The 25,777-nt window shown below is 39.8% G+C and overlaps 1 protein-coding gene across 5 annotated transcripts in view; it reads right to left on the bottom strand.

The window, feature by feature from the left end:
- Positions 1 to 7,761: 7,761 nt before the first annotated feature.
- Positions 7,762 to 25,777, bottom strand: part of rims1b (regulating synaptic membrane exocytosis 1b) — an 83,105-nt gene continuing 65,089 nt past the window's right edge. Inside the window, exons 17-30 of one of the 5 annotated variants that reach the window (XM_034688622.1) lie at positions 24,756 to 24,845; positions 22,111 to 22,188; positions 21,592 to 21,657; positions 20,692 to 20,805; positions 20,127 to 20,230; positions 19,386 to 19,483; positions 19,124 to 19,284; positions 18,750 to 18,902; positions 14,345 to 14,559; positions 11,754 to 11,898; positions 11,011 to 11,123; positions 9,525 to 9,626; positions 9,241 to 9,380; positions 7,762 to 8,772 (exon numbers count right to left, since the gene is read on the bottom strand). In XM_034688622.1, coding sequence (XP_034544513.1) covers positions 8,554 to 8,772; positions 9,241 to 9,380; positions 9,525 to 9,626; positions 11,011 to 11,123; positions 11,754 to 11,898; positions 14,345 to 14,559; positions 18,750 to 18,902; positions 19,124 to 19,284; positions 19,386 to 19,483; positions 20,127 to 20,230; positions 20,692 to 20,805; positions 21,592 to 21,657; positions 22,111 to 22,188; positions 24,756 to 24,845 — 1,798 coding nt within the window. In that variant the 3' untranslated portion in view covers positions 7,762 to 8,553. Of the gene's footprint in view, positions 8,773 to 9,240; positions 9,381 to 9,524; positions 9,627 to 11,010; positions 11,124 to 11,753; positions 11,899 to 14,344; positions 14,560 to 14,687; positions 15,273 to 18,749; positions 18,903 to 19,123; positions 19,285 to 19,385; positions 19,484 to 20,126; positions 20,231 to 20,691; positions 20,806 to 21,591; positions 21,658 to 22,110; positions 22,189 to 24,755; positions 24,846 to 25,777 lie in introns of those variants that run through there. The other 4 variants (XM_034688623.1, XM_034688624.1, XM_034688625.1 and 1 more) reach the window with 4 other exon arrangements.

Below are 25,777 nucleotides of genomic sequence, written 5' to 3' on the forward strand. Positions count from 1 at the left end.
TTCTTCTGTCACAGTAAGCAAGTTAATTATCTTACTTCCACATCACTTCATAATTAAAGCATAGTCTCTCGAAGTTGCTCTTTTGTGGCAGCAAAATTGCAAATGAACAACCATTGCTCCTAGTGTAATTCAATTTCCCGTAAAAGTTCCAAATTACACCACGTCTATGAAAAGCCTATCAGGTAACATGAGTACAGAAGAATTTTCCACTTGGTCGGCTGGAAAAGCAACAACCGCGGACGGCTCTCTGAACATCTGCAGAAAATATTATGCTGTGACCAGAGTTAGCCTACTTCTAATTCAGAGAACCTTTCTTTAATTGAAATATGTGCCTCGTGTGAGGCTTATTCATCGGTTGTCCTGCTGTCACTTGAACCACGTGGCAATAAGACTAATTTCTCTTACATTAGTTTATTTGGAGCCTCTCTCGCTTTTGATGTCTGCTTAGGTGTTTGAATTCACTGCCATTTGAAATCCATTGACCCAAATCGGTTTATATTTTCAGAGCAAACTGAGCCGAATTAACAGAATATACAGCCTCCTTTATGTGACCATCGCCTGAGGTGAAAGTGGTTACTAGAAAAAACGTGATGTAGCCAAAATGACGCCTCAACAAGGACTTCCCCTTCCCAGATGCATAATACACGGTCTCTTCGAGAAACCTCTGTAGTCATCTACTTAATAAATTATCCTAAAGCTTCCCCATATTCAGCCTGACTGCATACTGCATGCATTGGGGAAACACTTCAATTTCATGGTGGTATTAATGTTCATGAGATGGAAGAAAGCAGTCAGCGCCCCTTCAAAATTCCCAGTATGTGCGAAAGAAGGAGGGTCAGAACGCACGGATGTGTTGTATTGTCATATTTAATGCATAGATGCTGAGAGTGACCAGAACCTGCTTCTTGCAGAGGGTTGAGAAGCGATTGTGCAAACTAGTCTGTCTCTCAACAAAATTACGCCATCTGCTGGTGACTGCAGTAAACAGACAACCTCTGCAAACACGTTCTTAATGCATGTTTGCTTTGGTTTATAATCCTTGCAGTTTTAACCTAAAGTAAATTATACTTCATTGTCACAAGAGTACTTTTTGGAGCACAGAAAATCCCGTGACATATTGGTAATAACATATTCCCCGTTTTCTTTCACCCAGTCGCTCTTCTCTTAATGCCTTTATCACCCAATACTTTTCTCCTTTAATGCCCTCTGAACTGTTTGTTGTTCTGCACTTCTATTCTCAGCGTATGTTCCAGAGGCCGTACTGTAATGCAGTCGTGAGTTGCCTTAACAATGTAAAAACTCTACACACACAATCATGATATACTGCTGTTTGCTCACATTTGTCACGCTCCCACAGATGTATTGTACATTTGAAAAATTACAAACCAGTTAGTTCCAATGGCAGACTTCACTGTCAAAAAGTGAAGCTATTGCAGAGGTGAGAAAGAATGCAAAGGAGAGTCCACATTTATTGCAATTTTTGCAGCAGAATTTGACCAAGGCTGTTTGCTTTACAGAGGTGATTTCGGGAGTTAAGCTTTTAGAAAATGAGATTGCTAATTTACTTTCAAGAGCCAAAACGACAGTGTGCAAACAGGGGGAGACAAAGAAAGGAAGGCAAAAGCCTTTTACGCACACAATGCTGAAAAAATGTCTTTAAATTGCAGGAGCTCTGCCCCTAATATTCTCTGAAGTCGCTTCTTTACATTTCCCTCACAATTTGAAGTCCCTATCAGACAAGGGTCAAGGGGTATGGTGGCAAGGCATGCCATGAAAATCACTCTGAAAAGGACTGTGTTATGTTCACAACATGATGACGGACAAGGCATATAGACTTACACTTTGATGAAAGTTTCTGCATCTATGTCAATGCTACAAACAGATGGATGCAGCGTTCACACATCAGCTCACCCTGATTTCACACAGACCTCTTACATTCATGCAGAAGGGTGTGGGTGGTTGCTATCACCCAGTATACCACCTACACCCTCTGCTCAGAGAGTAAATATCAGAGCTCCAATACTAGTTTATCTTTTTCTCAAAGCTCACTCTATCCTTCTTCCCTCTTTTTATAGCTCAGCAGGTTTTCAATACCTGGGAAAAGTACTCAAGAATCAGTAATAGTCTGTACCCAGCTTTGCAGGTATTAAAATTTTTCACTTCCTGGAACAAATTCACAGGAACAAATAATGGTCTTGTGAATATTAAAAGGGGTTTAAGGTTTTGAACTTCTCAGAACTGGTACACACAGGAGTAAAATTAATCTCAAATTAATACCAAAACCAAACAGAAGGGTATGGAGGCTCTACTCGACATAAATCAGCATAAAGGAGGAAAACTTGGTAGATTCTGAGAAGTCACCTAAATCTGCAAAAAATCTGTGGTCCCGATTAGAGATCAATGGTTGAAACAACTTCAGGCTCAGGTGGGGTGAACAATATACCGCAAACTACTGGCCTTGCATACATAGCAGTATATTCAGTCATTCTTACAGCTCCAGTCATTTCACAACGCTTACATACAATGTAAAAACAGATTTTTCTGAAATGCAAAAGAAAGACTCAAGAGGGTCCACCACGTTGAGTGCTTCCTTGACTGGAGTTGAAGTAGGTGTATTAAAGTTTAAAAAGACAAAAGACTTACTTAGCAACTCTAAGCACTTATGCAATCTTACAAAGCAACTCTGTTTTGTGTTCATCATGAAAGTCACACTATAAAAAAAAAATCCTGTTTAAAACAGAAACAGCTCAACTGAGCTAAAAATGTATGGTTAATAACGAAAAATGAAATATTCACACTAATAATTTCCTTATCCAAACAAATGTACCTGTTATTGTGATTGTGAAGATTCTTGGTGGTCTTTTTTGTCAAAGATGGAAGAAGAAGCCATAACAGTTTACTCTGCCAGAAATAAAAGCTAATTTCCCTAAAACATATTAGGATGCAGGACATTTGTGCTGTTTGTACAAGATTATGCAATGCTGATTAAGTTATTGCTGTAATGGGCTTTCTATTGCTCATATCTGAGTTTATTAAAACTCAAGGATTTTGTACTTGAGTTTTTGTCTGTATTGTTCCAGATTCACACAAAGCACTCACTATCTGTCTTGTCCTTGTTTTCATGATTTTTGACCTCAGAGTGATGTAATACAGCCTCAGGTTGGATGTTTGTCTGCTCTCTTATTGTGGCCCTCAGGAGACAGAATTTAGCTAAAAGTATTTTTTCCCTAAGTTTTTTTTTATACTCAGTTGTTTTTGAATGGTCATCTCAGTAGATAATATTCAATACGAACTTTGTGTTTTTATTCCTCTTCTAGCCATGGTTGCCATTTCCGCCAATGTTTACCCTTTGACCTGATTAGATAGATTAATCCATTTCCTGGGAGCAGCATGGAAACTTCATCTTGCCCTGTGACTTGTGTGATCTGAATTTCTTCTTTCCACCACGATCCATATCCATGCTTTGTAACATGAAGGTTGTGACCCTTGATGCAGTGATGAGGGGAACCCAGGGCCCAGCTGGCATTGCAGGCCTGGTGGGAGAGGGGTTAGTGCAGATTGCCTGCAGATGTTTTTTCGGGGGGCCCTTTACTTCTTTGACAAGAGGATGTGGAACATTAATCTCCCAAGCCCTCTGCTGCACTGTATCATAAGTAAGGTCACACATGAAGCTATTATGGTTCAACTTCCTCTTTAGTGAGGCGCTCTGTGGTAGCTTTAAAGACAAAGAGCTTGACTTTAACTGTAGCAGAACATATGCCACAAAAACAAGATCAAAAGACTTCCTTTCCCCTAATGCTGTACTTGCATAAGACATAATTTTGCTGCAGGAGCTACATGGATAGACAAGACTCTCCATTGTGTGGAAGGATGTAAGTGTTAAATTAAAGCTCGTTTTAGGTTGAGATGGAACATCTGAAATAGAAGTGTTGATGGTTGTTGGGCTACTGTCCTGTTCCATGTCTGTAATCAACTCCCTGGAGCGAAGCAGGGAGAGTCGCCTATCCTTGCATAATGACAAATAGCGATCTGCTATGGTCTTGGAGCTTGTGACAGTCTCCATACAACCACAATACGGGTTCCACATTCCCAGCCAGCACCGACAGTGTTTTTAGGTTGCAAGATGAACTACATTGCATAACTTGACTTTGACTCTATAGCTTTTGGGACTCCAGAGGTAGTGTGCCACAATAGGATAAAGATGCTATCCAGCAAATCTAACACAAGGTTTCAGGCCAACTACATACTTACAAGTACTCCTGTATGATGAAGCAGACTACACATTATTGCCATCTTATTTATTTAATGCTGCTTTCTGTACACACTACACTACTTAGGCCAAGCAGGCCAGTTTGTGTCATTAGCACTGAGCGTGCTGTGGTGGGAAAATGTTAATTCAAAGCATGCTGCTAGACTATTTTCACTTCATCTATGTATGTAATGCCTGTTAATGATATTAGCTTTCCAGACTGCAGCTTTATTGTGCAAATTGGTTGTCCATTGACTTTGTGTCCCTGGTCATAATGGTGTCGTGTTTCAGAATAAACAAATTAAAGGACCCATGTGCAGACAGCGTGAATAATAGGATAAAAGAAAAATACTTGCATTGTCCTGGAAAACAGATCCGAACAAGGATCCACTGAAAGTCCAGGTAAACAGGTCAAACTTACGAGGAGGAACAACAGGGAGCTCAGGCACAATCAAGACACAGGTGTGGCAAGGAGACACAGGTGAAACCAATGAAGGGCAATCAAATTGGAGGGAAGCACAAAGGAAGGAAGTAAAACTAGAGATTACCCACAAAGAGTAAGAGCTACGAAATAAAACAGGAAACACTAAAATCTGAACTCAAGACTAAGGCAGTGAACATACACACACAAGGGGTACAGGAAGTAAGACAGCAGTAAAACCCACAGGAAACAACAACTGAAATACAAAACACAGAAGATACAGAACTAAACCAGAGAAACTCATGACACAAGGATTGGTTAAGTTTAAAGACCAGAACTAAAAACTTAAAATGACTCAGCATTAAGACTTTTATTTCATTATAATTATTCATTGCTCCATTGTAAGACTAGTGATGCTGACTCTGTGATTGTTCCTTGACCCTTTATGTCCTGAATCATTGAATTGTACATACACAGGGGTGCAGCAAGGAATTTAGGGCCGTATAAAAATATCACTTTGGGTCACACCCCTTATCTTTAATGTAAACTGCACTAATCTTAAAAATATTACACTGTGTCGACATGGAATAAACAATTTCCCTATGCTATGCTCTGAGTCCAAATGCAGCCAAGGTGGGTCAGACACAGGTCTGAGTCCTGAACTTAAGTGTTGAGAACAAAAAATTACAAACAGGGAGCAGTAAGAAAGAACCATAAATGCAAAATTGTAGATGTTACACCTAAACACTGAGACAAAGAACAGCATGGGGTTAACTGCAGAGTTGGATGATTCTCAGGAGATCTGTCCCAATAAGCAACACCCTGCTGTTTTCACTTGATTACAGCCTTTGTGCTAATATGCTGACAGTCCCCTATTTGGAGCCAGTGATTCAGCATATTGGCAAGGCATTGGTATCAAATGAGTTTGCTCCAAAAAGTGGCTGGCAGCTTTAGAGATATGATCAGGAACTTGTAATAGAGCCATTACTCTGCTCCAGAAGAAGCCAGTTGAGGTGTTAGCGTGGGTTTCTGCATGTCAAAGTGCTGTCACCACAACCTGACGCTGAAGAAACGGAGAAGAAATTGGATGGAGGGATTGTAATCCATCACCTTTTCTAACTTGTGGCAAGAAAACACATTTCTCCAGAATCAAGCTGTAAGTTAAATGTCAGCTCTAAATGAATAATTTAAAATGATCTGAGCATCACTATTTACTCATCAAGAGTGATTTGTAAAGTGCCAATAACTTTTTGTCAGTCGCATAGCTCTTAATATTCATGTTCTCACACTATCTTGATGCTGCTCTGTGTGAAGTGAAGCCTTAACAAGGACATCGACATAAGAAATAAGTATTTCAGTTTGACCTTTTCAAACCTGAAGAAAGGCAGGCAAAGAGAATAAAAAAGCAGCTTTCTTCCACACATTCTTTTTATTTGTAAATAATAAAAATGAACTTTTTTAAATATAAAACATACACATCATTTGAGCCACATCTGTTATACAAACAAGAAATGTTGCAGTGAATGCTTTACTTTTTTCTAATTTTCTTTTTTGTTTCGGTGGAACACAGAAGTTGTAAACAATCAGCAATTTTTTTCCTGTTAATACTGACAAAGAAAAGAAAAAGAAAACCTGCTTTACCGGACGATGAAAAGAAAAGTCAGCGCCTCTGAATTGGGACTGACAGTTGAGACATTGGGTTTGAAGCACAAAGAAGTGTTCAGACGATTACTTTTTTGCGCAGTGGAACACCTGTAGATTTTGCAGCCGTGTGTTAATGCACAGCCGGTTTGTGACCCAAGTCCATCACCTTGTGTTGTCCCACTGCATGGTCCCTTAAGGTAATCATTGCTCCTCATTATATGTCTTTGCCTCTTTGTAAATATCACTGAACCCACTGAAACCCAGTGAATGGCTGTCGAGTATTTACAGTTTATGACTCTCTGTGCATCTGCATTTATTCTTTATATAACTTAACAGTTCATTTCTTTTTATATCTGAAATCATTATGTTGAAACATAATTCATATTTCCATATAAGTGGATCTGATTTGTACATATTTATTCATACAATATCTCAGCCCCTCGGAGGTATACTATGAGGTGGGATAACAGTATGAGGGGCTGTGAGGTCTGTTCAGTACCACTGTAGAGTACAGTACATCTTCCAGAGGGTTGAGGAAAGACATCAACGTAATCTCGGGATTAAGTTTGAGAGACATTCAGCACCGGACTGAGGGACGCGGAGTGGACTGCAGTTGAGTTCAAATGTCTTTGCGTAATGGGAATGGCTTCGGTTTCTTGGTTTTATCTCTTTAATATTCAAGTACGAGCAAACTGTACAACTGCATGCAACATACAAGCGGCCCTACAGTATGTGGAACTAACACACATATCTAGATCAGTATCTTTTTTCTGTATCTGTTTTGTTTTACAAAAATGTGCATGCAGCTTTGAACAAGATTCCAAAGTCATGCTGGCCCCGCCCATTTTTTTCTGGTGGGCGGAGTCTGCGGGCCGTACAGAGAATGAGTGTTGGTGTTGATGTCCCAACAGATCAGTCTGGTTGGTCACTTTCACATTCACAGAGATGCACATTGGAAACTGTGAGCGATTCGTATTTTCTGTTTGTTTCATAACAACTAGACAAAGAAATGAACAGAACCACTGACGGGATTGCTGCTTTTTTTCTTTTTTTTTCAACTAAGTGTTTTTTTCAAAAAGTTAAACTTTTTGTCGTAAAAAAATCAAGCTCTTGTGCTCGTGTTTTTAATTTAAAAAGAATGTAAACTAAGGGCTTGATAGAAACCTGGGGGTGAAAAATTAGATGCTCCCATCTTTCTCCTGCGTGAATGAACAGACTTACTTTTTTTTAGAGCGATGTCGAACTGTTGTGATATCTCAAAGTGACATAAATTTTATTTATTGGTCAACCTCCTGGGAGGTCTAATATACATCTATACAAAGACAACTGGCCCCGACATTTGCCAGCGGTGGAACAAGGAAAACAATGCTGCACGCTAATCTCACTGTCAGTGTAAAAATCTAAGATGTGTCATCATTATCAGCCCCTCCCCACCCTCCCTCCCCTGCATAACACTTGCAGACATTTAATAGATTTATATCCTTTTTTATCTCATGTTTTGTTTTTTTCTCTCCATGCACACACCAGACTGACAACATTATCATGAGCATTTTACGCACTCTAAAAACATTTTGTGCCAGTAGTAACAAAGGGAAAGAAAATGAACGACAAAGCAAACACGCTAAAACAGTGAGGCTTCGAGCAGCCATGGTAAACATATTGAAAAGAGGATTTTTTTGACAGAGAGGGACCAGTAATGCGGCTCCAAGGTCTAGGCACCAGAAGAAGGCCCTGTGCTTCCAGACTAAATCCCCACTTGGGAACACCCTGCCTGGGGGCAGGAGTGCCGGCAGTCTGTTGGGTTCTTGAGGAGGCCACTGCAAAGAGGACAGCGCCCTCTGCGAGTGTGGAGGGTGATAACCTCTGACTTGAGTCCATACATTCCGATGCTTACATACAATTCTTTGCTATTGTTGATTTAGTGAAAAACCACCCTGCTTTGTTTGATTCTCCGACACTTTTTTGTCTCCTGCTCACCAGCTCTGCTTGTTTAGTGTACACAGAGAAAAACTATGACTTTTCTTTGAAAGGATATGAAACACTGAAATATGGCGCGCTCTACAACAGACAAAATTAACCACGACAGAAGTGATTGTCAGATCTCAACAAAGCTTTCTCATTGTGACTGTTTCTGATTGTTGTTCTACAACTCCGCCATCTTTTTTTGTGTGTTTGTTTCTCTCTAGAGTACATTTCATTGTTAGTTTAACTTGTCGAGTGGCGTAAAGCAGTTGGTCCACTAGGATCGAACTCCTGGAGGTCCCGAGGAGCTATCAAGTGATGACTGGGAAGCCCGCCTTGTCAGGGAGGCAAGTGTCGGATCCACCAAGGACGAAGGTGGAAATAATTTGTACCAACCAATGACTGTGCTTGATAAGTCCAGTTCCTCCAATAGGATTTGTGCAACCCCCATGAAGCTTTTATGGTCCATACGGCCATAATCCCCCCATACAATCACCTGAAAGGAGAAGTTTTTTTTGTCAAATTACAGCGGACTTGTACCTCATGGAAAAAAAACCATATTTGTTTCGCTGTTACACCAAGAGCTCAACCAATGCAAGATGGAAAATCATAAGCAAAACCAGGAAGCAACCTCATTTAAACAAACCAAGTTAATCAAGTTTTTGTGTTCTCTAATCAAATCCACTTTATTTTTAAAGCAAAAAAAAAAAAAACCATCCCCCCTACCCTTTAAGACCAATGTAAGAGAAATAAAAGAGGGACCTCAGGCAGCAGCTGATCGGCAGACGCAACGGAGGTCCCAAAAAAACAGAAAATGCTGTGAACGTAGACCCATTAGTTTTTGTCTATATCTATGTTTTCTGAAATGGCAGTGTGTTGAGCTCTCAGTGACACAGTGAATTCCACAGTGAAAGAGGTCCAACATCAGCCATATTTGTGATTAAGGGAAAGGTCTTGGACTCACCTGTAAGACTTTACCCTGTGGACTTTCCTCGAAGAGCAGTGCTTGCTGGTACAGTGGGTCAAGTGTTTTACGTGCAATCTTGGTTTTCTTTTTGGCTACATATGCTCCATTATTCAGCAGGTAGACCTTAACATATGGAGCTGAAGGCAGAGACAGAATATTTCAAAATACATAAGAAAAGATAACAGCCATGCGCCAACATAATCTAGATCACTGTGACTGGTTTCTTGAGAGGGACAGAGGGACAACTCTCTTTAGTATCTAAAGGGTGCTCAGGCTCTCACCAGGGAGGGATTTGGATCCTGGCTTCTGTACGAGTCCTCGAGCCCTGATGACTTCCACCTCAAGCTGACCCTTCTTCTCCATCATACCAATCTGGATGTCACCTGGGAGACACAAAGAAGTGAACAGATGATTGGTTTAATTCATCAGGAGGAGATATTTGATAGGGTGTGGTGCAGAGCTAAATGGGGCGACAGCTGCAGGATTAACAAGAAGGCAAGAAAATTAAAGCACAGTTTGTAGTTGTGACTGCAGGCTCAGCCCAGAAAAACCATCTACTAAAATAAGTGATAGGGGATCTTATCATCGAATGTGCTTTGCTCACAGCTTTTTAAAGCTAACCAATATGTGTAATGGGTCCAATGGCCATTATCTGAAAAACAACTTGGAGAATATTTTAAATCACATTATACATAGAGGAAATGCAAGTGACATCAGGGTAGGCAGAGTCACTGCAGCTGCATCTACTAGGCAGCAAAAAGAACATAGCACTGCAAGCATTGAGTGGCAGCGACAGTGTTCAGCGTGAAGCAGCAGAAACACAAAAAGACTTCTAAACAAAGAGCTGAGGGGAGCACAATGCAAGATCAAAGGTAAAAATGGAGTCTGATGATTTCAGAGTCAGAGTCTCAGTGCCATGAAGCTGCCTCTATTTTAACCTGGCTACATCACCATGCTAACTCACTTAGCAAAGCTAATCTCGTCAGGTGAAATGTGTATTGAATCATTTAAACCGTAATGTCACATTATTACAAAGCATCTGCATTGAGGTAGTGATGCATATAATCTGACACTCCTCCATTTTCCCTCCTCTCATTTTTACCTTTTTGCTTCAGGTAAAATTAACACTTTACATTTCAGCAGATCATCCATACAGTAAAAAGGGAGTTGCCTCAAAGGACACTGGATTACGTTTTTAAGCTAGGTCTCACTATCCTGCAAAGTCCTTGTATGGCTAGTTTACGTTTTAGTTTTGCAGTGAAAGTAAAAAAAATATTAGTCTGCAGGTATAACTCATAGTTTGAAATCAGTAATTGAATGATACTGCTGTTTAACCAAATATTACACTTATACCAGTGTATATTTCATGAAGTCAAAGTATCAGACTGAATCTCAGATTCTGTCTGTACTGCTGAAACCATGTGTACCATTGTTAAAGTTTATGAGTAGTGCTGTGTGTAATTGTCAAATTACAAATAAATGGAAGGTTACAACAGCTAAGCATAGTAACATCAATGTTAACGTGTTCATTTTCAAACTGACATTATCATTTCCTGCAGGTTTTGCTTTGTGTATTACCCCGGTTGATAAATAAGGACCACATAAATAAATGTCAGGAAACATGATTTCTGGTCACATGTAGACGTCCATGCATCACTGTGTCTTTGGTAAACTGGTCTCAAATTGTACTTGAACATAGCAACATTATGTTAAGTGAACTAAAGTGCAATATTTGAAGTTAGAAGAGAATCGTCAGCAGAGTCTTACCTATAGCAGGAGTCGCCAGCGTTTGTCTTCCCACTAACTGAGCTGGTCCAAGGCCGTCCAAGAAGTCACTGAACTGACTGCTGGCACCCAGATTTACTCCTGAGAAGATCAAACTAAGAGAGAAAACACAAACACATTGAATACTCATCACAAAAATGATCAATGTCACAGAATATTAAAGCAAAATAAAGAAATAAAAGTAGCTCTCGTGTTAATTGTTGGTTCTCTGAGACTTCAGTGTTCATTTTTCTGCCTTCAGGGAAGTCAGTTAGCTGCCAGTTATTATTTACAGTAATAAAACATCTGAAAAATTACCCTGGTGTGATGATCTATCACAGAAAACACCAGACCTGAATTTGATTCAGTCAGAGCTTTGTGTTTCATCGATGCCTCACTGAGTCTGAGTTGTTTTTTCAGTGTGCTCATTATAGTACACTCTGTTTGCTGTCATTCAGCTGACACTTACATGAAGGAATAGAAGCGTATGCTCCCTGAGAAAATGTTAGCAAACAAACATTACAGTCACGTCTGTGTCATTTTTTTAGGTGTGAGTAGGTTTACTTAATTACAGATTGAAGAATTTAAGAAAAACAGGGGAAAATGAAAGTTTAACTACACTGCAGCCTGAAAGCAGGTAGAAATGAAGTTGCTCCATAACCTTACAATTCCCTAATATAGAGAACACTGACAATAAAGGGGGTAGATGTGGATAGGGTCGAACAGGAATGGTGTGTTTTACTTACTTTCCCTCAGAGTTGCAGCTGTTCATGCTGCCATTGTTCGACTCTCTGCTGGGCTGCCGGCTAATGTTGCGGGTCAGCTCCACTGCCATGCCAGTCTCTGTGCTCCTCTGGATGGGAGCTCCTTTCTCCTTCTTACTCTTCCCCTCTGGATAAAAGAAAGACAGGAAAAATTACAATAACGTAGTCAGAAATGCTGACTATGTTGTTTTTGCATTTTAACTTTCCTAGAAAATTATGCAAGTGTTCTTTTGTTTTCACTCTCCCCGTTTCTTTCTGATTTAGCTTACAGAAAGTCATAATCTAATGAAATATAATCGATGAAGAGGAATGTCTGCAATAACTACAACCACAGATTTACTTTGAAGTGAAGACTGCTGCATTATTTCTCATTTGGTTCCTTAGAAAATAAGTTTAGGAAAAGCTTATTTGCTCGGGTATGATATAAAATGTTATACCTATCTTCCTGCAACAGCTACCTGTTCTCAGCATAAAAAGTTGAACATTATATCTAATGTGATAATCCAATAACAACTTTAAAAAAAATAGTTTGATTATGAAAAATCAACATTTGATAAGGGTGTTTGTGTGCTTTTTAAAAATCCTTCTTAATGAGACAGTTCCCCTTATACCTGCAATTCATCATTTTTAGACCTCTGCTTTGGTGCAAGTAGATTCAAGAAGGTTTGCCTTGTTCATCATTAAACTTTCAACAGCAGGAGGTAGGCAGTTTTAACATATGGACAAAGTCAGATTGCCCATTTCCATTCTTACTTTTAGAATGATTGCAAAAAGAATTCTGATTGTCTGGAAGTCCACGAGAAACTGATCCCGCTTCCCAGTTGATTTAATACACCTGTAAATGTTTTCTGCTATATGTTTACATCTTCATTAGCTAGTTTCAAGTTCTCTTACATACAAAAGTAATCTTTCTGCAACGTTGTATTAACTATAGTCGTATTTAGAGCAAAATTGACAGTAATAGTCCTAACTAATCACAGTATGGCAGCGTATTACTGCAGCAACAAGTTCATTCACAGCCATCATAGTTTCACCACCACATAACATTAGATGGTGGCTGTTTCACTCAATGTAATAAAGAAAGAAATTGGGCAGATTAGAGATGGTAGCAACAGCACAGCAGAAGCACCTAAAGTAATAATTTAGTGTTTTATTGACATGACAACCATAGTCTTAAAAAAAACAGGGGAAGTCCAGCTACCCTTCGGCTCCAGGAGCCACTGCAGTGACTCCATTTAGTTTATGGCCTGTTCTTTGAGCTAGCCAGAATGAGCATCTCAAATAATATCACAGTAAGTATAAATTAATGAAACATCTTTTAGCCTTAGATAGCCATAGTCTGTTCTTGGGTTTCACTCTGACCTCAAAAATCACATTTTGGTTCCAAAGACACAAAGTAACAGCCGTCAAATGTTAATCTGGAAGCTCCTCAGAGCTACATTAAACACTTTTCAACTGTGGTCACAAGCTGAGTGGAACTAAACTTCTAGCACAGCTTCTATCTTCTATCATATCCAAAGAAAAAGGATTCCCTTTAGTCTAGGCTGTGGCTTGACAACAGAAAACAGAAAGGGACAGTTCAGCTTCCAGTGCACATTTATCAATGGGCTAAAGCTTCAGATCCTGTTAAGGACTCTGTGATTATTCTCTCTGAAGTAAAGCCAAAGTCACACCCATGTCCTGCTGAATCTGGTCATCTGTAGTAAACAGGAAATTGTTTGGTACAAATTAAACTCAGAAAAAGGCTCTGTGACTTCTTGGATGCGGTTGTGTCCACTTTCTTACTCACTTGGTTGGTCATGTGGTGTAAAGACAAAGACATGCCTGCATTTCTGAGCCTCTTATCATTTTATATGTTCTGAGCATGGGAAAAACATCCACAATCAGCAAGTGAAAGCAGCCTGAGTGATATGCATTACCTTCTATTAAATAATTGATAATCAATAAGCTATAATCATGTGAAATCATCACACTTAAACAGATGATCTCCTTTACCTGCTTCCACTCACATCATCCTAAACAGGAAATATTTTTAAAATGAAGGCTGATCGTTGCTCTATCTCTACTTCCTCTCTACATCAGGGAGAGAGGGCGGGAGACCCCCTCAGGCCCAGTGTCCTAATAGCTTTTTAATTCCACTACAAAGAGCGGAGTGCATTACTTGGGAGGGACTTTCTGCTGACCAACATGTCCTCAAACTCTCTGAAATATTTAATTGAGTCTGTAACTCAGTCTGAATCTTTAGTATAATAGGTCTCTTCATGTTTTTTGAAATCTGTGCAGATTCTGATACATGGATCTCATGTTGAGTGACATAAAATCTGCGATTATGAACCTTTAATTATGTATCATTGTTCTAAGTCTGGTAAAGGTGCGGATAAAATGGTGGAAAGGTGAAAGCTCCAGTGAGGAACTTTAGTTTGTGATGATGTCCTCTGTGGTCAAAACAGTCCATCTATCTGATCTCTTTGCTGATCTTGTCCTGTACATGCTTCGGTAGTGTATTCTGACCCACAAATCTTGTCCTGATCATTTTAGGGTATTTTTGGTAAGCTGTTGCTGTTGCAACTCACCTGGGCCGCTGATCTGTGAGGTGCTGCGGCTGCGACGGTTGCCAACAATAGCCACCACCCTTGCGCTAAGGCTAGAGCGTCTCTTCTTGCCGCCACCGCCCACTGTTCCCAGAGCTGTGTCTGATTGGCTTCCGTCTGTACGCTCCTGTGTGTAGATCTCACCGCTCACACTGGAGCTCTTCAGCATGCTGCGGCCCACTGATCGCAAATGTCGACTGCAGAGAGAAGAGACTGAGTGACTTGGTGATCTGGGGTGATGGAGAGAAGGATGATCGTATGATCCCTTATACAGTCTACATACTACACCTTCATTTTAATACAAAAACAACACAGCCTATAAGAGTGGTTGAGGTATTTTGTTTAATTAAAGAACATAGGAATCAAATACAGCTAAGTTATCTGGGGTCTCAAGGAGGAAGTTATGATTCCAGAAAACAAAACAAAAATGACTGAAACAAAGCTGTACGTTTTTTATATATTTCTTTTAAAAATGATTTATTATTTGATTAAGACTCAAATAAAACTCTTATAATTAACTCAAGCGTTAAAGTTTGTTCTTCTCAAACGAGCCACTACGCTTGGGCAGAAGCGGACAAATCCTCGCTGCTGCCTCCTAGGGGCACGGAGGAGCTGCCGCATGTCCATTCCCTCAGAGGGGGTCAAAGTGCTGCAAGAGACCCCAGCTATGCTACCCCTTTCACCCATCATCTCCACTCCCTGTGGGTCCCTGACAGCCACAGACCAGTGACCCAGGGGAGCCAGGGAACAAGCAGGAAGGGGGAGGGTGGTTTGAGGCCTTTCCTCCGTCCCTTGCAGGGGGGTTAGGGAAGGGCGGGTAGCAGAGGGATAAGTAGGGAGGGGGGGGTCCAGGTCTGAAGGGTGGAGGGGGTCCGAGCAGTCACAGCACAGGATGCATGCAAGGAGGGATCTGAGACATGCAGAGGGGAATGCACAAAAATTCACAAACAGACAAACACAGGCAGCAAAAAAAAGGCAAAATACGGCAAATATGATGGACAGTATTTCACAAACTGCAATATTAAGTGAAAACTCATAACTTATGTGTTGATGTGGCTAAAACCTTGTATATTATGTTAATTTTTTTGTTCAAGCTCAACTGTAACTGATCTTATGCCATTTATCAACATTATGAAACTGTAGAACTTATAAATGAGTTGCTATCAGCTGTAAAGTAATACTTTTACATTTTTGTCTTGTGTTTTTTAAATATTTGAAAGGTCAACATCTTGAAATATAACATTTGTACACTATACCAAGCATTTGTGAACAAATAAAATGAAGAAAGTATTGACAGAGGATTACATTATTTAAGCAAAAGAGGCTAACATAGGTAGCAAACAGAATAATCTGTCAAATTCATGAGAAGCAGCTAAAAATTACAGGAATATCACACCGGGTATAGTATAGTGTTTGATAAAAGAACACATCATGCAGCCTTGATTTCTTTCCTCTGTATGCCAAGTTTCTTCCAAAAACTTTCATTTAACAGGCCCCCAGCAGACATCAGAAAATAGATTATCATTTCTCTGGGTGAAAAGTGACCTGAAGCCAGCTGTCCTTGTACATAACCAGATTACTAATTCAAACCCCATCCATAAAAACGGACCCCATGTCTGAATAATAGATGAGCTACATTACAGATCTCTCAGTTCGATTTTATAAATATTTTTAGACACATTCATCTGATTATTTAAAATCATACTTGTTCCTCCACTGTTTGAGTTATCACAGTTTCAGAAAGCTGACAAGTGGGCTTTATTTCTGTGGTTATCAAGGAAGGTGTAATAGTAGGTACCTGGCTGCTAGTAAAGGAAGGGACAGGAAGGTTGGCAAAGTGCGTAATTTCCTTTATTAAGATACAGAATGGCTGAGATGAAGAGGGGAAGCATTTTGAAGGAGAATTAATTTCAGAGAACAAAATAACAGAACTATCCAACTAACAAGCCTCTTCTTTTTTTACAAGGAACCCTTTAACCTCAGGTAAGCTGCTGACGAGGAAAGTACATCTAGGCTCAATTCTATTTTCACATGCACCCTCAAAACTACATATTTTTTAAATTTAACTTACTAACGTGATGTTTTTTCAAAGCCTGAATATAAAATAAAAAACATTAAATCCCATTCAATAATTTTACATTCCATTTAAAGACCCCCCTTTTCTCCACTCTTGGCCCTGTCTGATGATGTCATTTGTTTTTGTTTAGTCCTCTGTCACCTAATTTCTAATGTCTTCTACCTACATTCCATGTAAATGTTGGTTTTGTTAACATTAATTTGGCACTGTAATAGTTATAATAAGTGCATTTTGTTTTGTTTCTTTTTACTTTTTTTTCTCTTCTAAATTCATGGATACCTTTGTTAAAGCAGTTTTCAGAATAAATAAATTCATCAGACCTACTTAAAGTTTGTTTAGCTGTGTGGGAGTTATTCCAGGGTATCAAATCTTGTAAAATGTAGCTTGTCATGACTTGAGCAGCAATTCCATGCCAATCAGAGTAGATGCTGTAGTTTCCCTGTAGCTGTTTATGTGTGTATATTACATGACGACAACATACTTACATACTGCTTGTATTTCAAGAAAATACTAATATTCTATGAATGAAAAGGCAACAAATAAGAACCTGTTTTCTCTTTCAGCCTTGATATAACAAAGTGTGTCAAAGGCCTTGGGGTTGTGCTTCCAAAACGCTCTGTTTGAATTGATCCAGGGCGAGGCCATAAAGAACGTGGCATGCGCTCTCTTCTCTCTCCAAACCTCAATGCATTAGCAGATAATAAGCTACAGTTAATCATTAGCAGCTGGCCCACTGAGGCCCACTGGGATTGGGTCATTTGTCCCTGTCAGCACAGGTAGCTCCACTGCATGTGTGTAAGCGTATGTGTGCGGTGTGTGCGTTAGTGCTAAAGCGTGAAGTTCTACACATGAATAGAACAAGGGCATTTTTTTGTACGTTTCCTTTTTTTTAGCAACAGGTAAGGATTTTTGAGTATTCAAAATCTCCCTCAATTATTAAAAAAGGAACAGACTATTTACTTCTTAACAAATATTTCTTCAATTGCTTCTACTGGCACTTGCTGTAAGGAAGTAGAACCACTACATGATGGCTACAGAGTTGTTGGCCTACTGCCATTAAAAGGGCCTAATGATTTCTGAGATGAAGAAAACAGTTTGAGAATTAAAATGGTATCAACTGTAAAAACACGGTACATCGAGGAATATGCTGAAATGTGTGTGTGATTTAAAGAAAACTATGTTAAGTTTTTTGCGTATTTTGGCCACTGCAACACAAGTCAACCTGCCTGTGTGTGACTTGTTCTCACTTGGAGGGGTTCAAGTCTCCCCTACACAGACATAAATGCTAGTTGCTGGTAAAACAGGTGATGCCCTGTAAGATTGAGGACTGTAGAGACAGACTTCTGCAGCGGTCAAAGACTTCTGTGAGAAACTTCAATGAATAAATAAATGAAAATGAGGTCAAATGCAAAATCTGTCTGGTAAAACGAACATACCTGGATCATATCTGTACATGCACACTCATTGGTCTCACTGACTTCATGTCTACATCTATAGACAGGTTTTGATTTCATTGCAGTTGATGATTTTTTGTAAAATATATGTTTATATTTTTGGTTATACCTCCACAGACTTGTAGGACTTTTGGGAGAAATATTAAATAAAGACAGTTTATATATATGGTTAAAGTCAAACCTTCCAAAACCATGGACCCTACATTTTCCAACAAATGCAACGGCTGCATCAATGAAACCCTCACTTCCTCTCAGTCACCAAATCTCTAAATCCACTCAGAATCAGTATGTAAGGCAGCGGTACAATTTGTAATCCTCAAGGGCAAATTTGGACAGCATATTGCCAGGGAAATGTTCTTAAACCTTGCATAGTTTAACAATGCCTCAAACTGAGAACTCTCTCCACATATAAGAAAGTAAATATAAACCTTGAATATGTGACAAGGCACAGCAAATTTTGGTCAGTTTTACATTTTGGACCAAACTGGACAATTGGTCTAAAACCTAATGACATGATCCAACAACTACACACTCAACATGAATGAGCTAACTATAACTTATAAAGAAGAGGATAAAACATCCTTTAGTGGAGAGAGTCTAGTTTAAGAATCTGTATTCCTACATGGCTGATCTGACCTCTGAACTCCCTTTGGAGGTGTCAAGCAAAGAGGAACTAACTTCCCTTCAGAGATCATTAAGGAATACTCCGTAACTGCTACCATTAAAAGTTTTCTGCAGTGTGCTGTTGTCTTAAACGGTCAGGGATTTGGGGATTTTCTATCTTGGCTGTATAGTGACAAGATGGATGGACTGCCGTCATCTGTGATTTCACTATTTGCGGTGTATTGATCTTTACCTGGAGTCCCTCGTGTCTCCAGCTACAGTGTGTCTCCTGCGCTTCAACTCCGCAGAGAAACGTCTCTTTCCCGCCGCCCTCCTCCTTTCCTCCTCTCCATTCACCCCCCAAGAGATCCTCCTGTCTTTCTTCTCCTCCTCTAAGGACTTGGATCTGAGTCCATTTTGTTTGAATTGCCACCATTTATTGTAAAAGTATGTGTGAGTAAGAAGAGACAGGGCATGCAGAGGGACAGAGACATGCAGCAGGTAGCATGCAGAAATAAAACAGAGAGACATACAGCAGTTAGCATGCACTTAATATACTTCCACCTCCATCCTTAGAACCTATAACATTCAAACTGAACACATGGCCAACAGCCAAACATGACTGACCTTAGTCTTCCCCCTGGTCGTTCTGATTGGATAGACATGTAGCTGCTGCTACTGAGGCGGGAGGCACTGCTGGCACGGGAGAGGGCAGACATATCGCTCCTATCACTGTCTGACGATCTGGCTGACATGTTGTCACTGCTACGCCGCTGCTCTGCGTACATCTATAGACAGGGACAAGCAGGTACAGGATATTTTACTTATTTCATTTATCAAGTGTAGGAGTGAGAGGGAGGATCTGAAGAAGGAGCACATGGATGCTGACCTCCCGTTTGGTCTTGAGGTCCGTCTCAGGGTCGTGGGAGGCTGAAGGCCGGTTGGAATGTACGTTCAGCTGTCGGGCTCGCTCCTCTACTGCAAGAGCTGACAGAAAAGAGACCAAAAAAACATGTAACATGCAAATAACACAAAAGACAGATGGTTATAGAAAAATGAAATAAATAAATTGAAGGGGGTGCAGAATCTGGTTTCTGACACTAGATGGAGCATGATGTGCACTAATAGTACATTGAGAGGGTCAGACATACATCTTCATAATAAATTGTTGAACAAATAAATGTTTCTTATAAAAACAACTTTTACAATTGAGAGTTACAGAAAAATCAGGACCTCTTGTACATCAAACCCCACCTGTCTTGCAGCTTTGTTGGCTAAAACAAGCAAAATGAAATATTAAAATACTGTTCACCCATGGAGCAATGAGAAGGGTTAGGGAACAGCGTTCTATTTGTTGCAGTGTTGATCAAATATTGCTTCTTTGGTTATAGATTTGTCTCAGGATTATTGTCTCCATTTTCTTTAGATGATGTTCAGGGAAAAAGAAAAGCTCCTAATCCTTCCCTATTGTAAGATTGTAAGTCTGTTTTGAGTCAAATTATTATGATCCAAAGCTTACAATCTATCTCTTTTGATTCAGAGGAATTCTTATTTTTGGTGGTGAAGTGAACATATTTCTAAAAATGTATGGTCTCTTTCTTTGGTATACACATTCTGTGGTCTCACTCACCTTGCTCTATGCTGCTGCTTTTTGCAGGGAGCTGAGGCAGCTGTCTGCCCCTGCGACCTGATGAAGGCGTCCCCGTTGGAGAGGGGCTGCCATGAGGATGTCCTCTGACCAACAGGAAGATAGAGACACAAAGAGATGGAAAAGAGGATACAAAAATACACATTAATACAGATGTTTCCATCACTAACTGAATCAGAGACACTGATGGTTGGTAGAGGTCAAAGGTCAGGATGAGAGGAACAGATCAAAATCTGTACTAAGAGGCACGAGGAGTAAGAGGGAAGGCACCAGTATGCACAGCATTGTATTGCATCCAATATGTCATTCTTACTACTATTTATGATGATAACCCACTTATAAAATAAAATCCAGCTTTTAAGTTTACACACACACACACACACACACACACACACACACACACACACACACACACACACACACACACACACACACACACACACACACACACACACACACACACACACACACACACTAACACAAACAGTGAAAGAGAGAAAACCAGCACACAGAGGAGGAGAGGCTTAGTTCTGACTGAAGCATGCACCTGTCTAGCCGTGGTGAGTTTGGGCAGGACCCGGCCAGAGCTGTCTGCCCAAAGGGCCTAAGAGGGCCCCCTCTCCCCCTACTGCCCCTCAGGATAGAGGTGGGCTGGATACGACTGCCATCAGCAAACAAAATAAATGCAAAACAAAGTCTTGATAAATGCATGAAAACCAAACCATTTGAACATAATAAAACATATTCTACTCCTGCGGGGTCTCTGTGTGTAACACTGTTTAAAATTAGCTTAATTCACTGGGTGCAGAGAAAAATACAGCAGATACATTTCTAAAGAGAGCTGATAATATTTCCTCCCAGAATAGGTAAAGACATAGCTCTGGGCAACAATTCTGAAAAAGTGATGATTTGATTCATTTGGGAGCTACAGAAGGAGGATCATACCACTCTTATTGGATAACTAAAGCTTAAACCAGCCCAAGCTATTGCTGGCTGTAGCATCACAACTAAGTTTTTTGGAGGGAATGAATCTTATTAAATTCCAGCCATGTCAACTCCCCAGTTAACCGTCAATTAGCTCGAGACCTTCCAGCAAACTTTAATCAGCACAAGGGGGAAAAACAACTGCAACAACAAAGGTCTTTTGAAGTGTAGATCAAATCACAAATTGTAGCTGTGAGTCACAGTGTATTTATAGCTTAAATTGTGATGAGGAAACTTTTTTTGATTAAAAGGCCAACAATCAGGTACAGGGAAAGCTGCCCATGAAATTAAAGAAAACACAAAAACGTCACTTTTACAGCTTTGACAGTCCATCACTCATTATCAACTCTCTTCTCTCCAGGGGAGAAGCCACAGGGATGACAGTATATACAATATAGTAAATGAATGAATGAATGAATGAATGAATGAATGAATGAATGAATGAATGAATGTACAAGCTCACCTGTCTCCCTCCAGGCTTTTTCTGCTGCTCCTATGACAGTTTGGGCTTGATGAATTGCTACACTGCCTGTTTCAACAAACAGCAACCACAGTGAAAGAAAAACAAACACGAGATGGAGAGTGACGACCCACAGCATGGAAAAACTGAGAACTGACTGATGTGATATAACGTAAAAGACTCAAACCAAGACTTTGGTTTGGTTTTTGTGGTTTTTAAATGCAACATATCTGAGAACTGCACATTCTTTTTTTCAACCAGTAACATTTTCAGAGAAAAGAAAACACTTTGAAGCCAAAGAAGTTGAAAATTCAGAACAGAAAGAGCAGGTGCAGCCCAATAAAGGAGAGATTACACGACATTAGACCACAAATATTTACAGGGAAGGAAGGAGGACACTGCTGATCACAAGATCTGTGCAAAAACCATCATCTATACTACAGGACAAGCTCTACAGTTTCAAAGGTAGAAGCAAGAAAGCAGAGCAATAGGGGGGCAGCAGGAGAGGCAGGCCTGATATACCTGTCTTCCTCAGGGGCCACATGTTCAACTAAGATCCTGGGACTGGGGGGAGTCTTGTGGGGCAAAGAGATGGAGCACCTAGAGAGGCGGAGGTCGGGAAGAGGAGCATCCACAGGTAGGAACACCAGGAGAGGATGTTAGTGAGTAAAGGGTCGGTAAAGGCTTGAAATGTTCAGTTTCATGTCAGAAAAACACTTCATTCATTCACTTGAAGCATAAACAAGTTTATTAATTGGGAACTTGTCTATTTGAAGGATTGATGTGAAACAACCACATATTTCAGTTTTGTCTTTGTACTATTTTCAGTTGAATAAAGGTTTTAAAGGATTTTCGATCTATCAAATTCTGTTTTTATCAATATTATACAGCATCCCAACCTTTTGGGTTTTGTTAAAAGGCAACCTGTGTTTCATTTAATTTGGAGTTTGGGCTGAGGTACATAACCATCCTGTTGGTTGTAGCTCCTACAAAAGTCTCTCTGCAGTAGCATGACTACTGTAAAGACCATTGAACAGTGGTGTTGATCTTATTTAAAGATGTGCCGGTATAATCGACTAAACAATCAAAAATCCTCACCACCACTAGTCAGCACCAAGATAAATACTTAGTTAAATTAATTAGGACTATTTTAATCATTGTAGACCTAAAATGCAGCTCATGTTTGTGTCTAAACTGTAGCACACCTAACCATGGCTGCAGCTACAATGCTATGATCATAGTCAGAAATTAACAGGGGGCAAGAGCGAAAACGCAAAACGCCCTAAAAACCAGGATCATGGGGCAAAATATTGACCCTAACTTTTTCTGCAAATGTAGCCGATGTATTTTCCAGTTTGGTCCAAAATCCTAATCCTTCATTAAGGCATCATTTTGCTGAAAGTCTGTACTTTTATTGTATGGTTTAAACTACAGTGAAGTTAGCAGAGAGAGAGAGAGTGAGAGAAAAGCAATTGAGAAGGAGTAGAGTGGGGGTCGCAACACCTGCAGTGACACTGCATTAACTGCTACTGGTTGCTGAGGTGAACCAGAACCTTTTTTAGAGAGATTCTCCAACTGTTAAAATGAATGCAGAAAGCAACCTAAAACCTGCACCATCACCATCACCATCTGAAGCAAATAATACTGCAAAGAAAGTTACAGTTTGGTGATGAAGAGATAAACAAGACATTTGCCCTCTCATAGCTTTGGAAAACTATGCTGCTCTTCATCACCAAACAAACAACACCATCCATTTCCTTATGGTAAGTAACATTAACGCAAGACACATGAACAGGTATAGGTCTGGGGTTTTATCGAAGAAGTCGATTTTAACCTGCAAAGGTGAACAGAAGGCTGTTGGTGTGTCTTTTTTTTTTTTTTTTTTAAATCTAATGTATTTTATATATTCCCAATTCAATCATAGTTAAATTATCTTCCAACAGAATTGTCTAATGGATAATTAATTCATACATTAGAGGAACACCTGAAGTGAACCAAAGTAAAGACATGCAGCATAACACCCAATAATGGTGCATGATTTAAACATGCAAGTCCAGAAAAAAGATTTCAAAGCTGGGACTGAATTTAGGTAAGTTGATGATCCTCGTTTCTGTACTGTTCTTAATTAGAGGTGCACCGATTGGCAGGCCAGCGAATCGATCGGCAGCGAGAGGATCTGCCTTGAGCTGTGCTTGGCTTGACTTCTCCTTGTAGCAAGTTACATGCATGTACGTAACGCATCACAGACTCACAGTCAAACACCTGCTGTTACAGTGGCAGCGATTTGGCAGCATGTCTTCCGTGGGTGTTTCACACAGTTTAAGAAGGGGACAGAAAGCTTGTAATGTGCAATACAATTAATTGTGGCTATAGCTAATGATAGCCAGAGTGCCCAGTCAGCTAACAGCCTGTCACTTTCATTCATGAGCAATAAAAAAACAAACAAACCCACTGCAAGGAAAGTAATGGAATTCATGGCACTGGATGACCAGCCATAGTCTAAGTTATAGGCTTCAGAAATGTAATAGAAGACCTGAGCTCAAGATAGTCACAAGTAGGTGCATTGCCAGAGATATTAAATCTCCTGTCTAGACACACGCAACATACTACAAGCAGATTCCGCAACATTAGTAAGTTTCCGACAGTAAATCTCCACATCTAATGTGAGCTTGATGTCAATGCTGATCCTAAAAGCTGTGTGGTGAACAAAGACTTCAGAAACATCAAGTTCTTCTACTCTGTAAAGAAATGTCAGAGTCCCACACTGCTGCCAATTTAACCGCTGCATTTCACCAAATGTTCATAACGTGACGAACAGTGTTGTGTATATTTTAGGGTCCTGTAACCCGTTTCTTTTTTAATTTATTTGAAAGGTGCCTTTGGAATGTGTTATCTTAGACTACCTCAATTATTGTATTTGAAAAAGTTGTAGCTATCTGCACTTTGTTTAGTTTGAGGTTTGTCCTATGACCTGATGCATATTTTCTGTGTTTTGAGGTGTGTTAAAAAGCATGATGCAGTAACTTGGACTGCCATCTAGTGGAGAAAGACTGATGGGGGGGCTTAGAATAGAAAAAAAATCAGATCAGCTGAGAAAATTGGTGTCCCCCTATTCGTATTATTAGCATTCTGTAAATGCTGCATTCTTTGAATGTGTCTTTTTATACCTGTCTCTGTCAGAGGGGTGAAAGTTGGTGTCTGGTCTGAGACAGGTGGTGCTGGCACTCCTCACTCTGTCCAACGACGGCTGCAGGTCACTGCATCGCCACAACATGGCAGCAGAGACAGAGAGAGAAGGAAATAGAGATGGAGACAAGATGTACAAAGACAGAGGATCCAAGCATGAGAAGAGGAGATTGAGAATAAAAGATGATGAGTAGGAGGAAAACAAAATAAGGAAAGTGAGAAAGAGGAGGAAAATGAGAGACAGAGTTAAAAAGAGAGGAGTAGGGAGAGAGAGAATAAGAAAGAGCATCAGACAGTGCAGTTACATGTAATGGCTCTGATTCTGTTTCTCCATTTATCATAGGCAGTCATTCCTCGCGGCCATACACTGTGAGACCACTCAGATGGGAGGTTGGTGGGTTGCCATGGGAACCAGGTCTAAGTAGGAGTGGGGACTGCTTGTGAGTGTACGAGGAAAGGAGAAGCGGGTGTTCGCTCACAGCTGCATGTTTGTCACGTCATGCTGCTCTGTGACAACAGTTACTTTCAACAGATGGTTGGCTCTGCGCCATCGCATGACACCGCACTTTAATGTTTCCAGGACAAATGCCTCACATGGACAACAACAAGGGCTTAGAGTTTAGTGTCTGTTCAAAGCTCTGCTAGTATGGCTTCATAAACGTGCCTTAAACTGAAAAAAATTGAAAATAATTGTGAATATATAAAACAAACAAAAAAAATAAGTGATGTTGAATAATTTGGAAATATCAAGATGAAAAATGTATATGTAAATAAAAAATTAGAAATAATACTGAAAGATAAGCAGATTGGTTCCAATTATATACAAATATTATTGATGCAAGTTATGTAAACATAATACAAAAAATTGTATAAGACATTTTTTTATTCTATGCTTAAAAATAATTTAGAAACATTTGAATAAATATAAGCATAAATACAAATAATTATAAATAAAGAGAGTGAAAATAATTGAAAAAATGGAGTTAACACAAATAAAAAATAT

Source organism: Notolabrus celidotus, chromosome 7, assembly GCF_009762535.1.
Source record: "Notolabrus celidotus isolate fNotCel1 chromosome 7, fNotCel1.pri, whole genome shotgun sequence".
Lineage (NCBI taxonomy): Eukaryota > Metazoa > Chordata > Actinopteri > Labriformes > Labridae > Notolabrus > Notolabrus celidotus.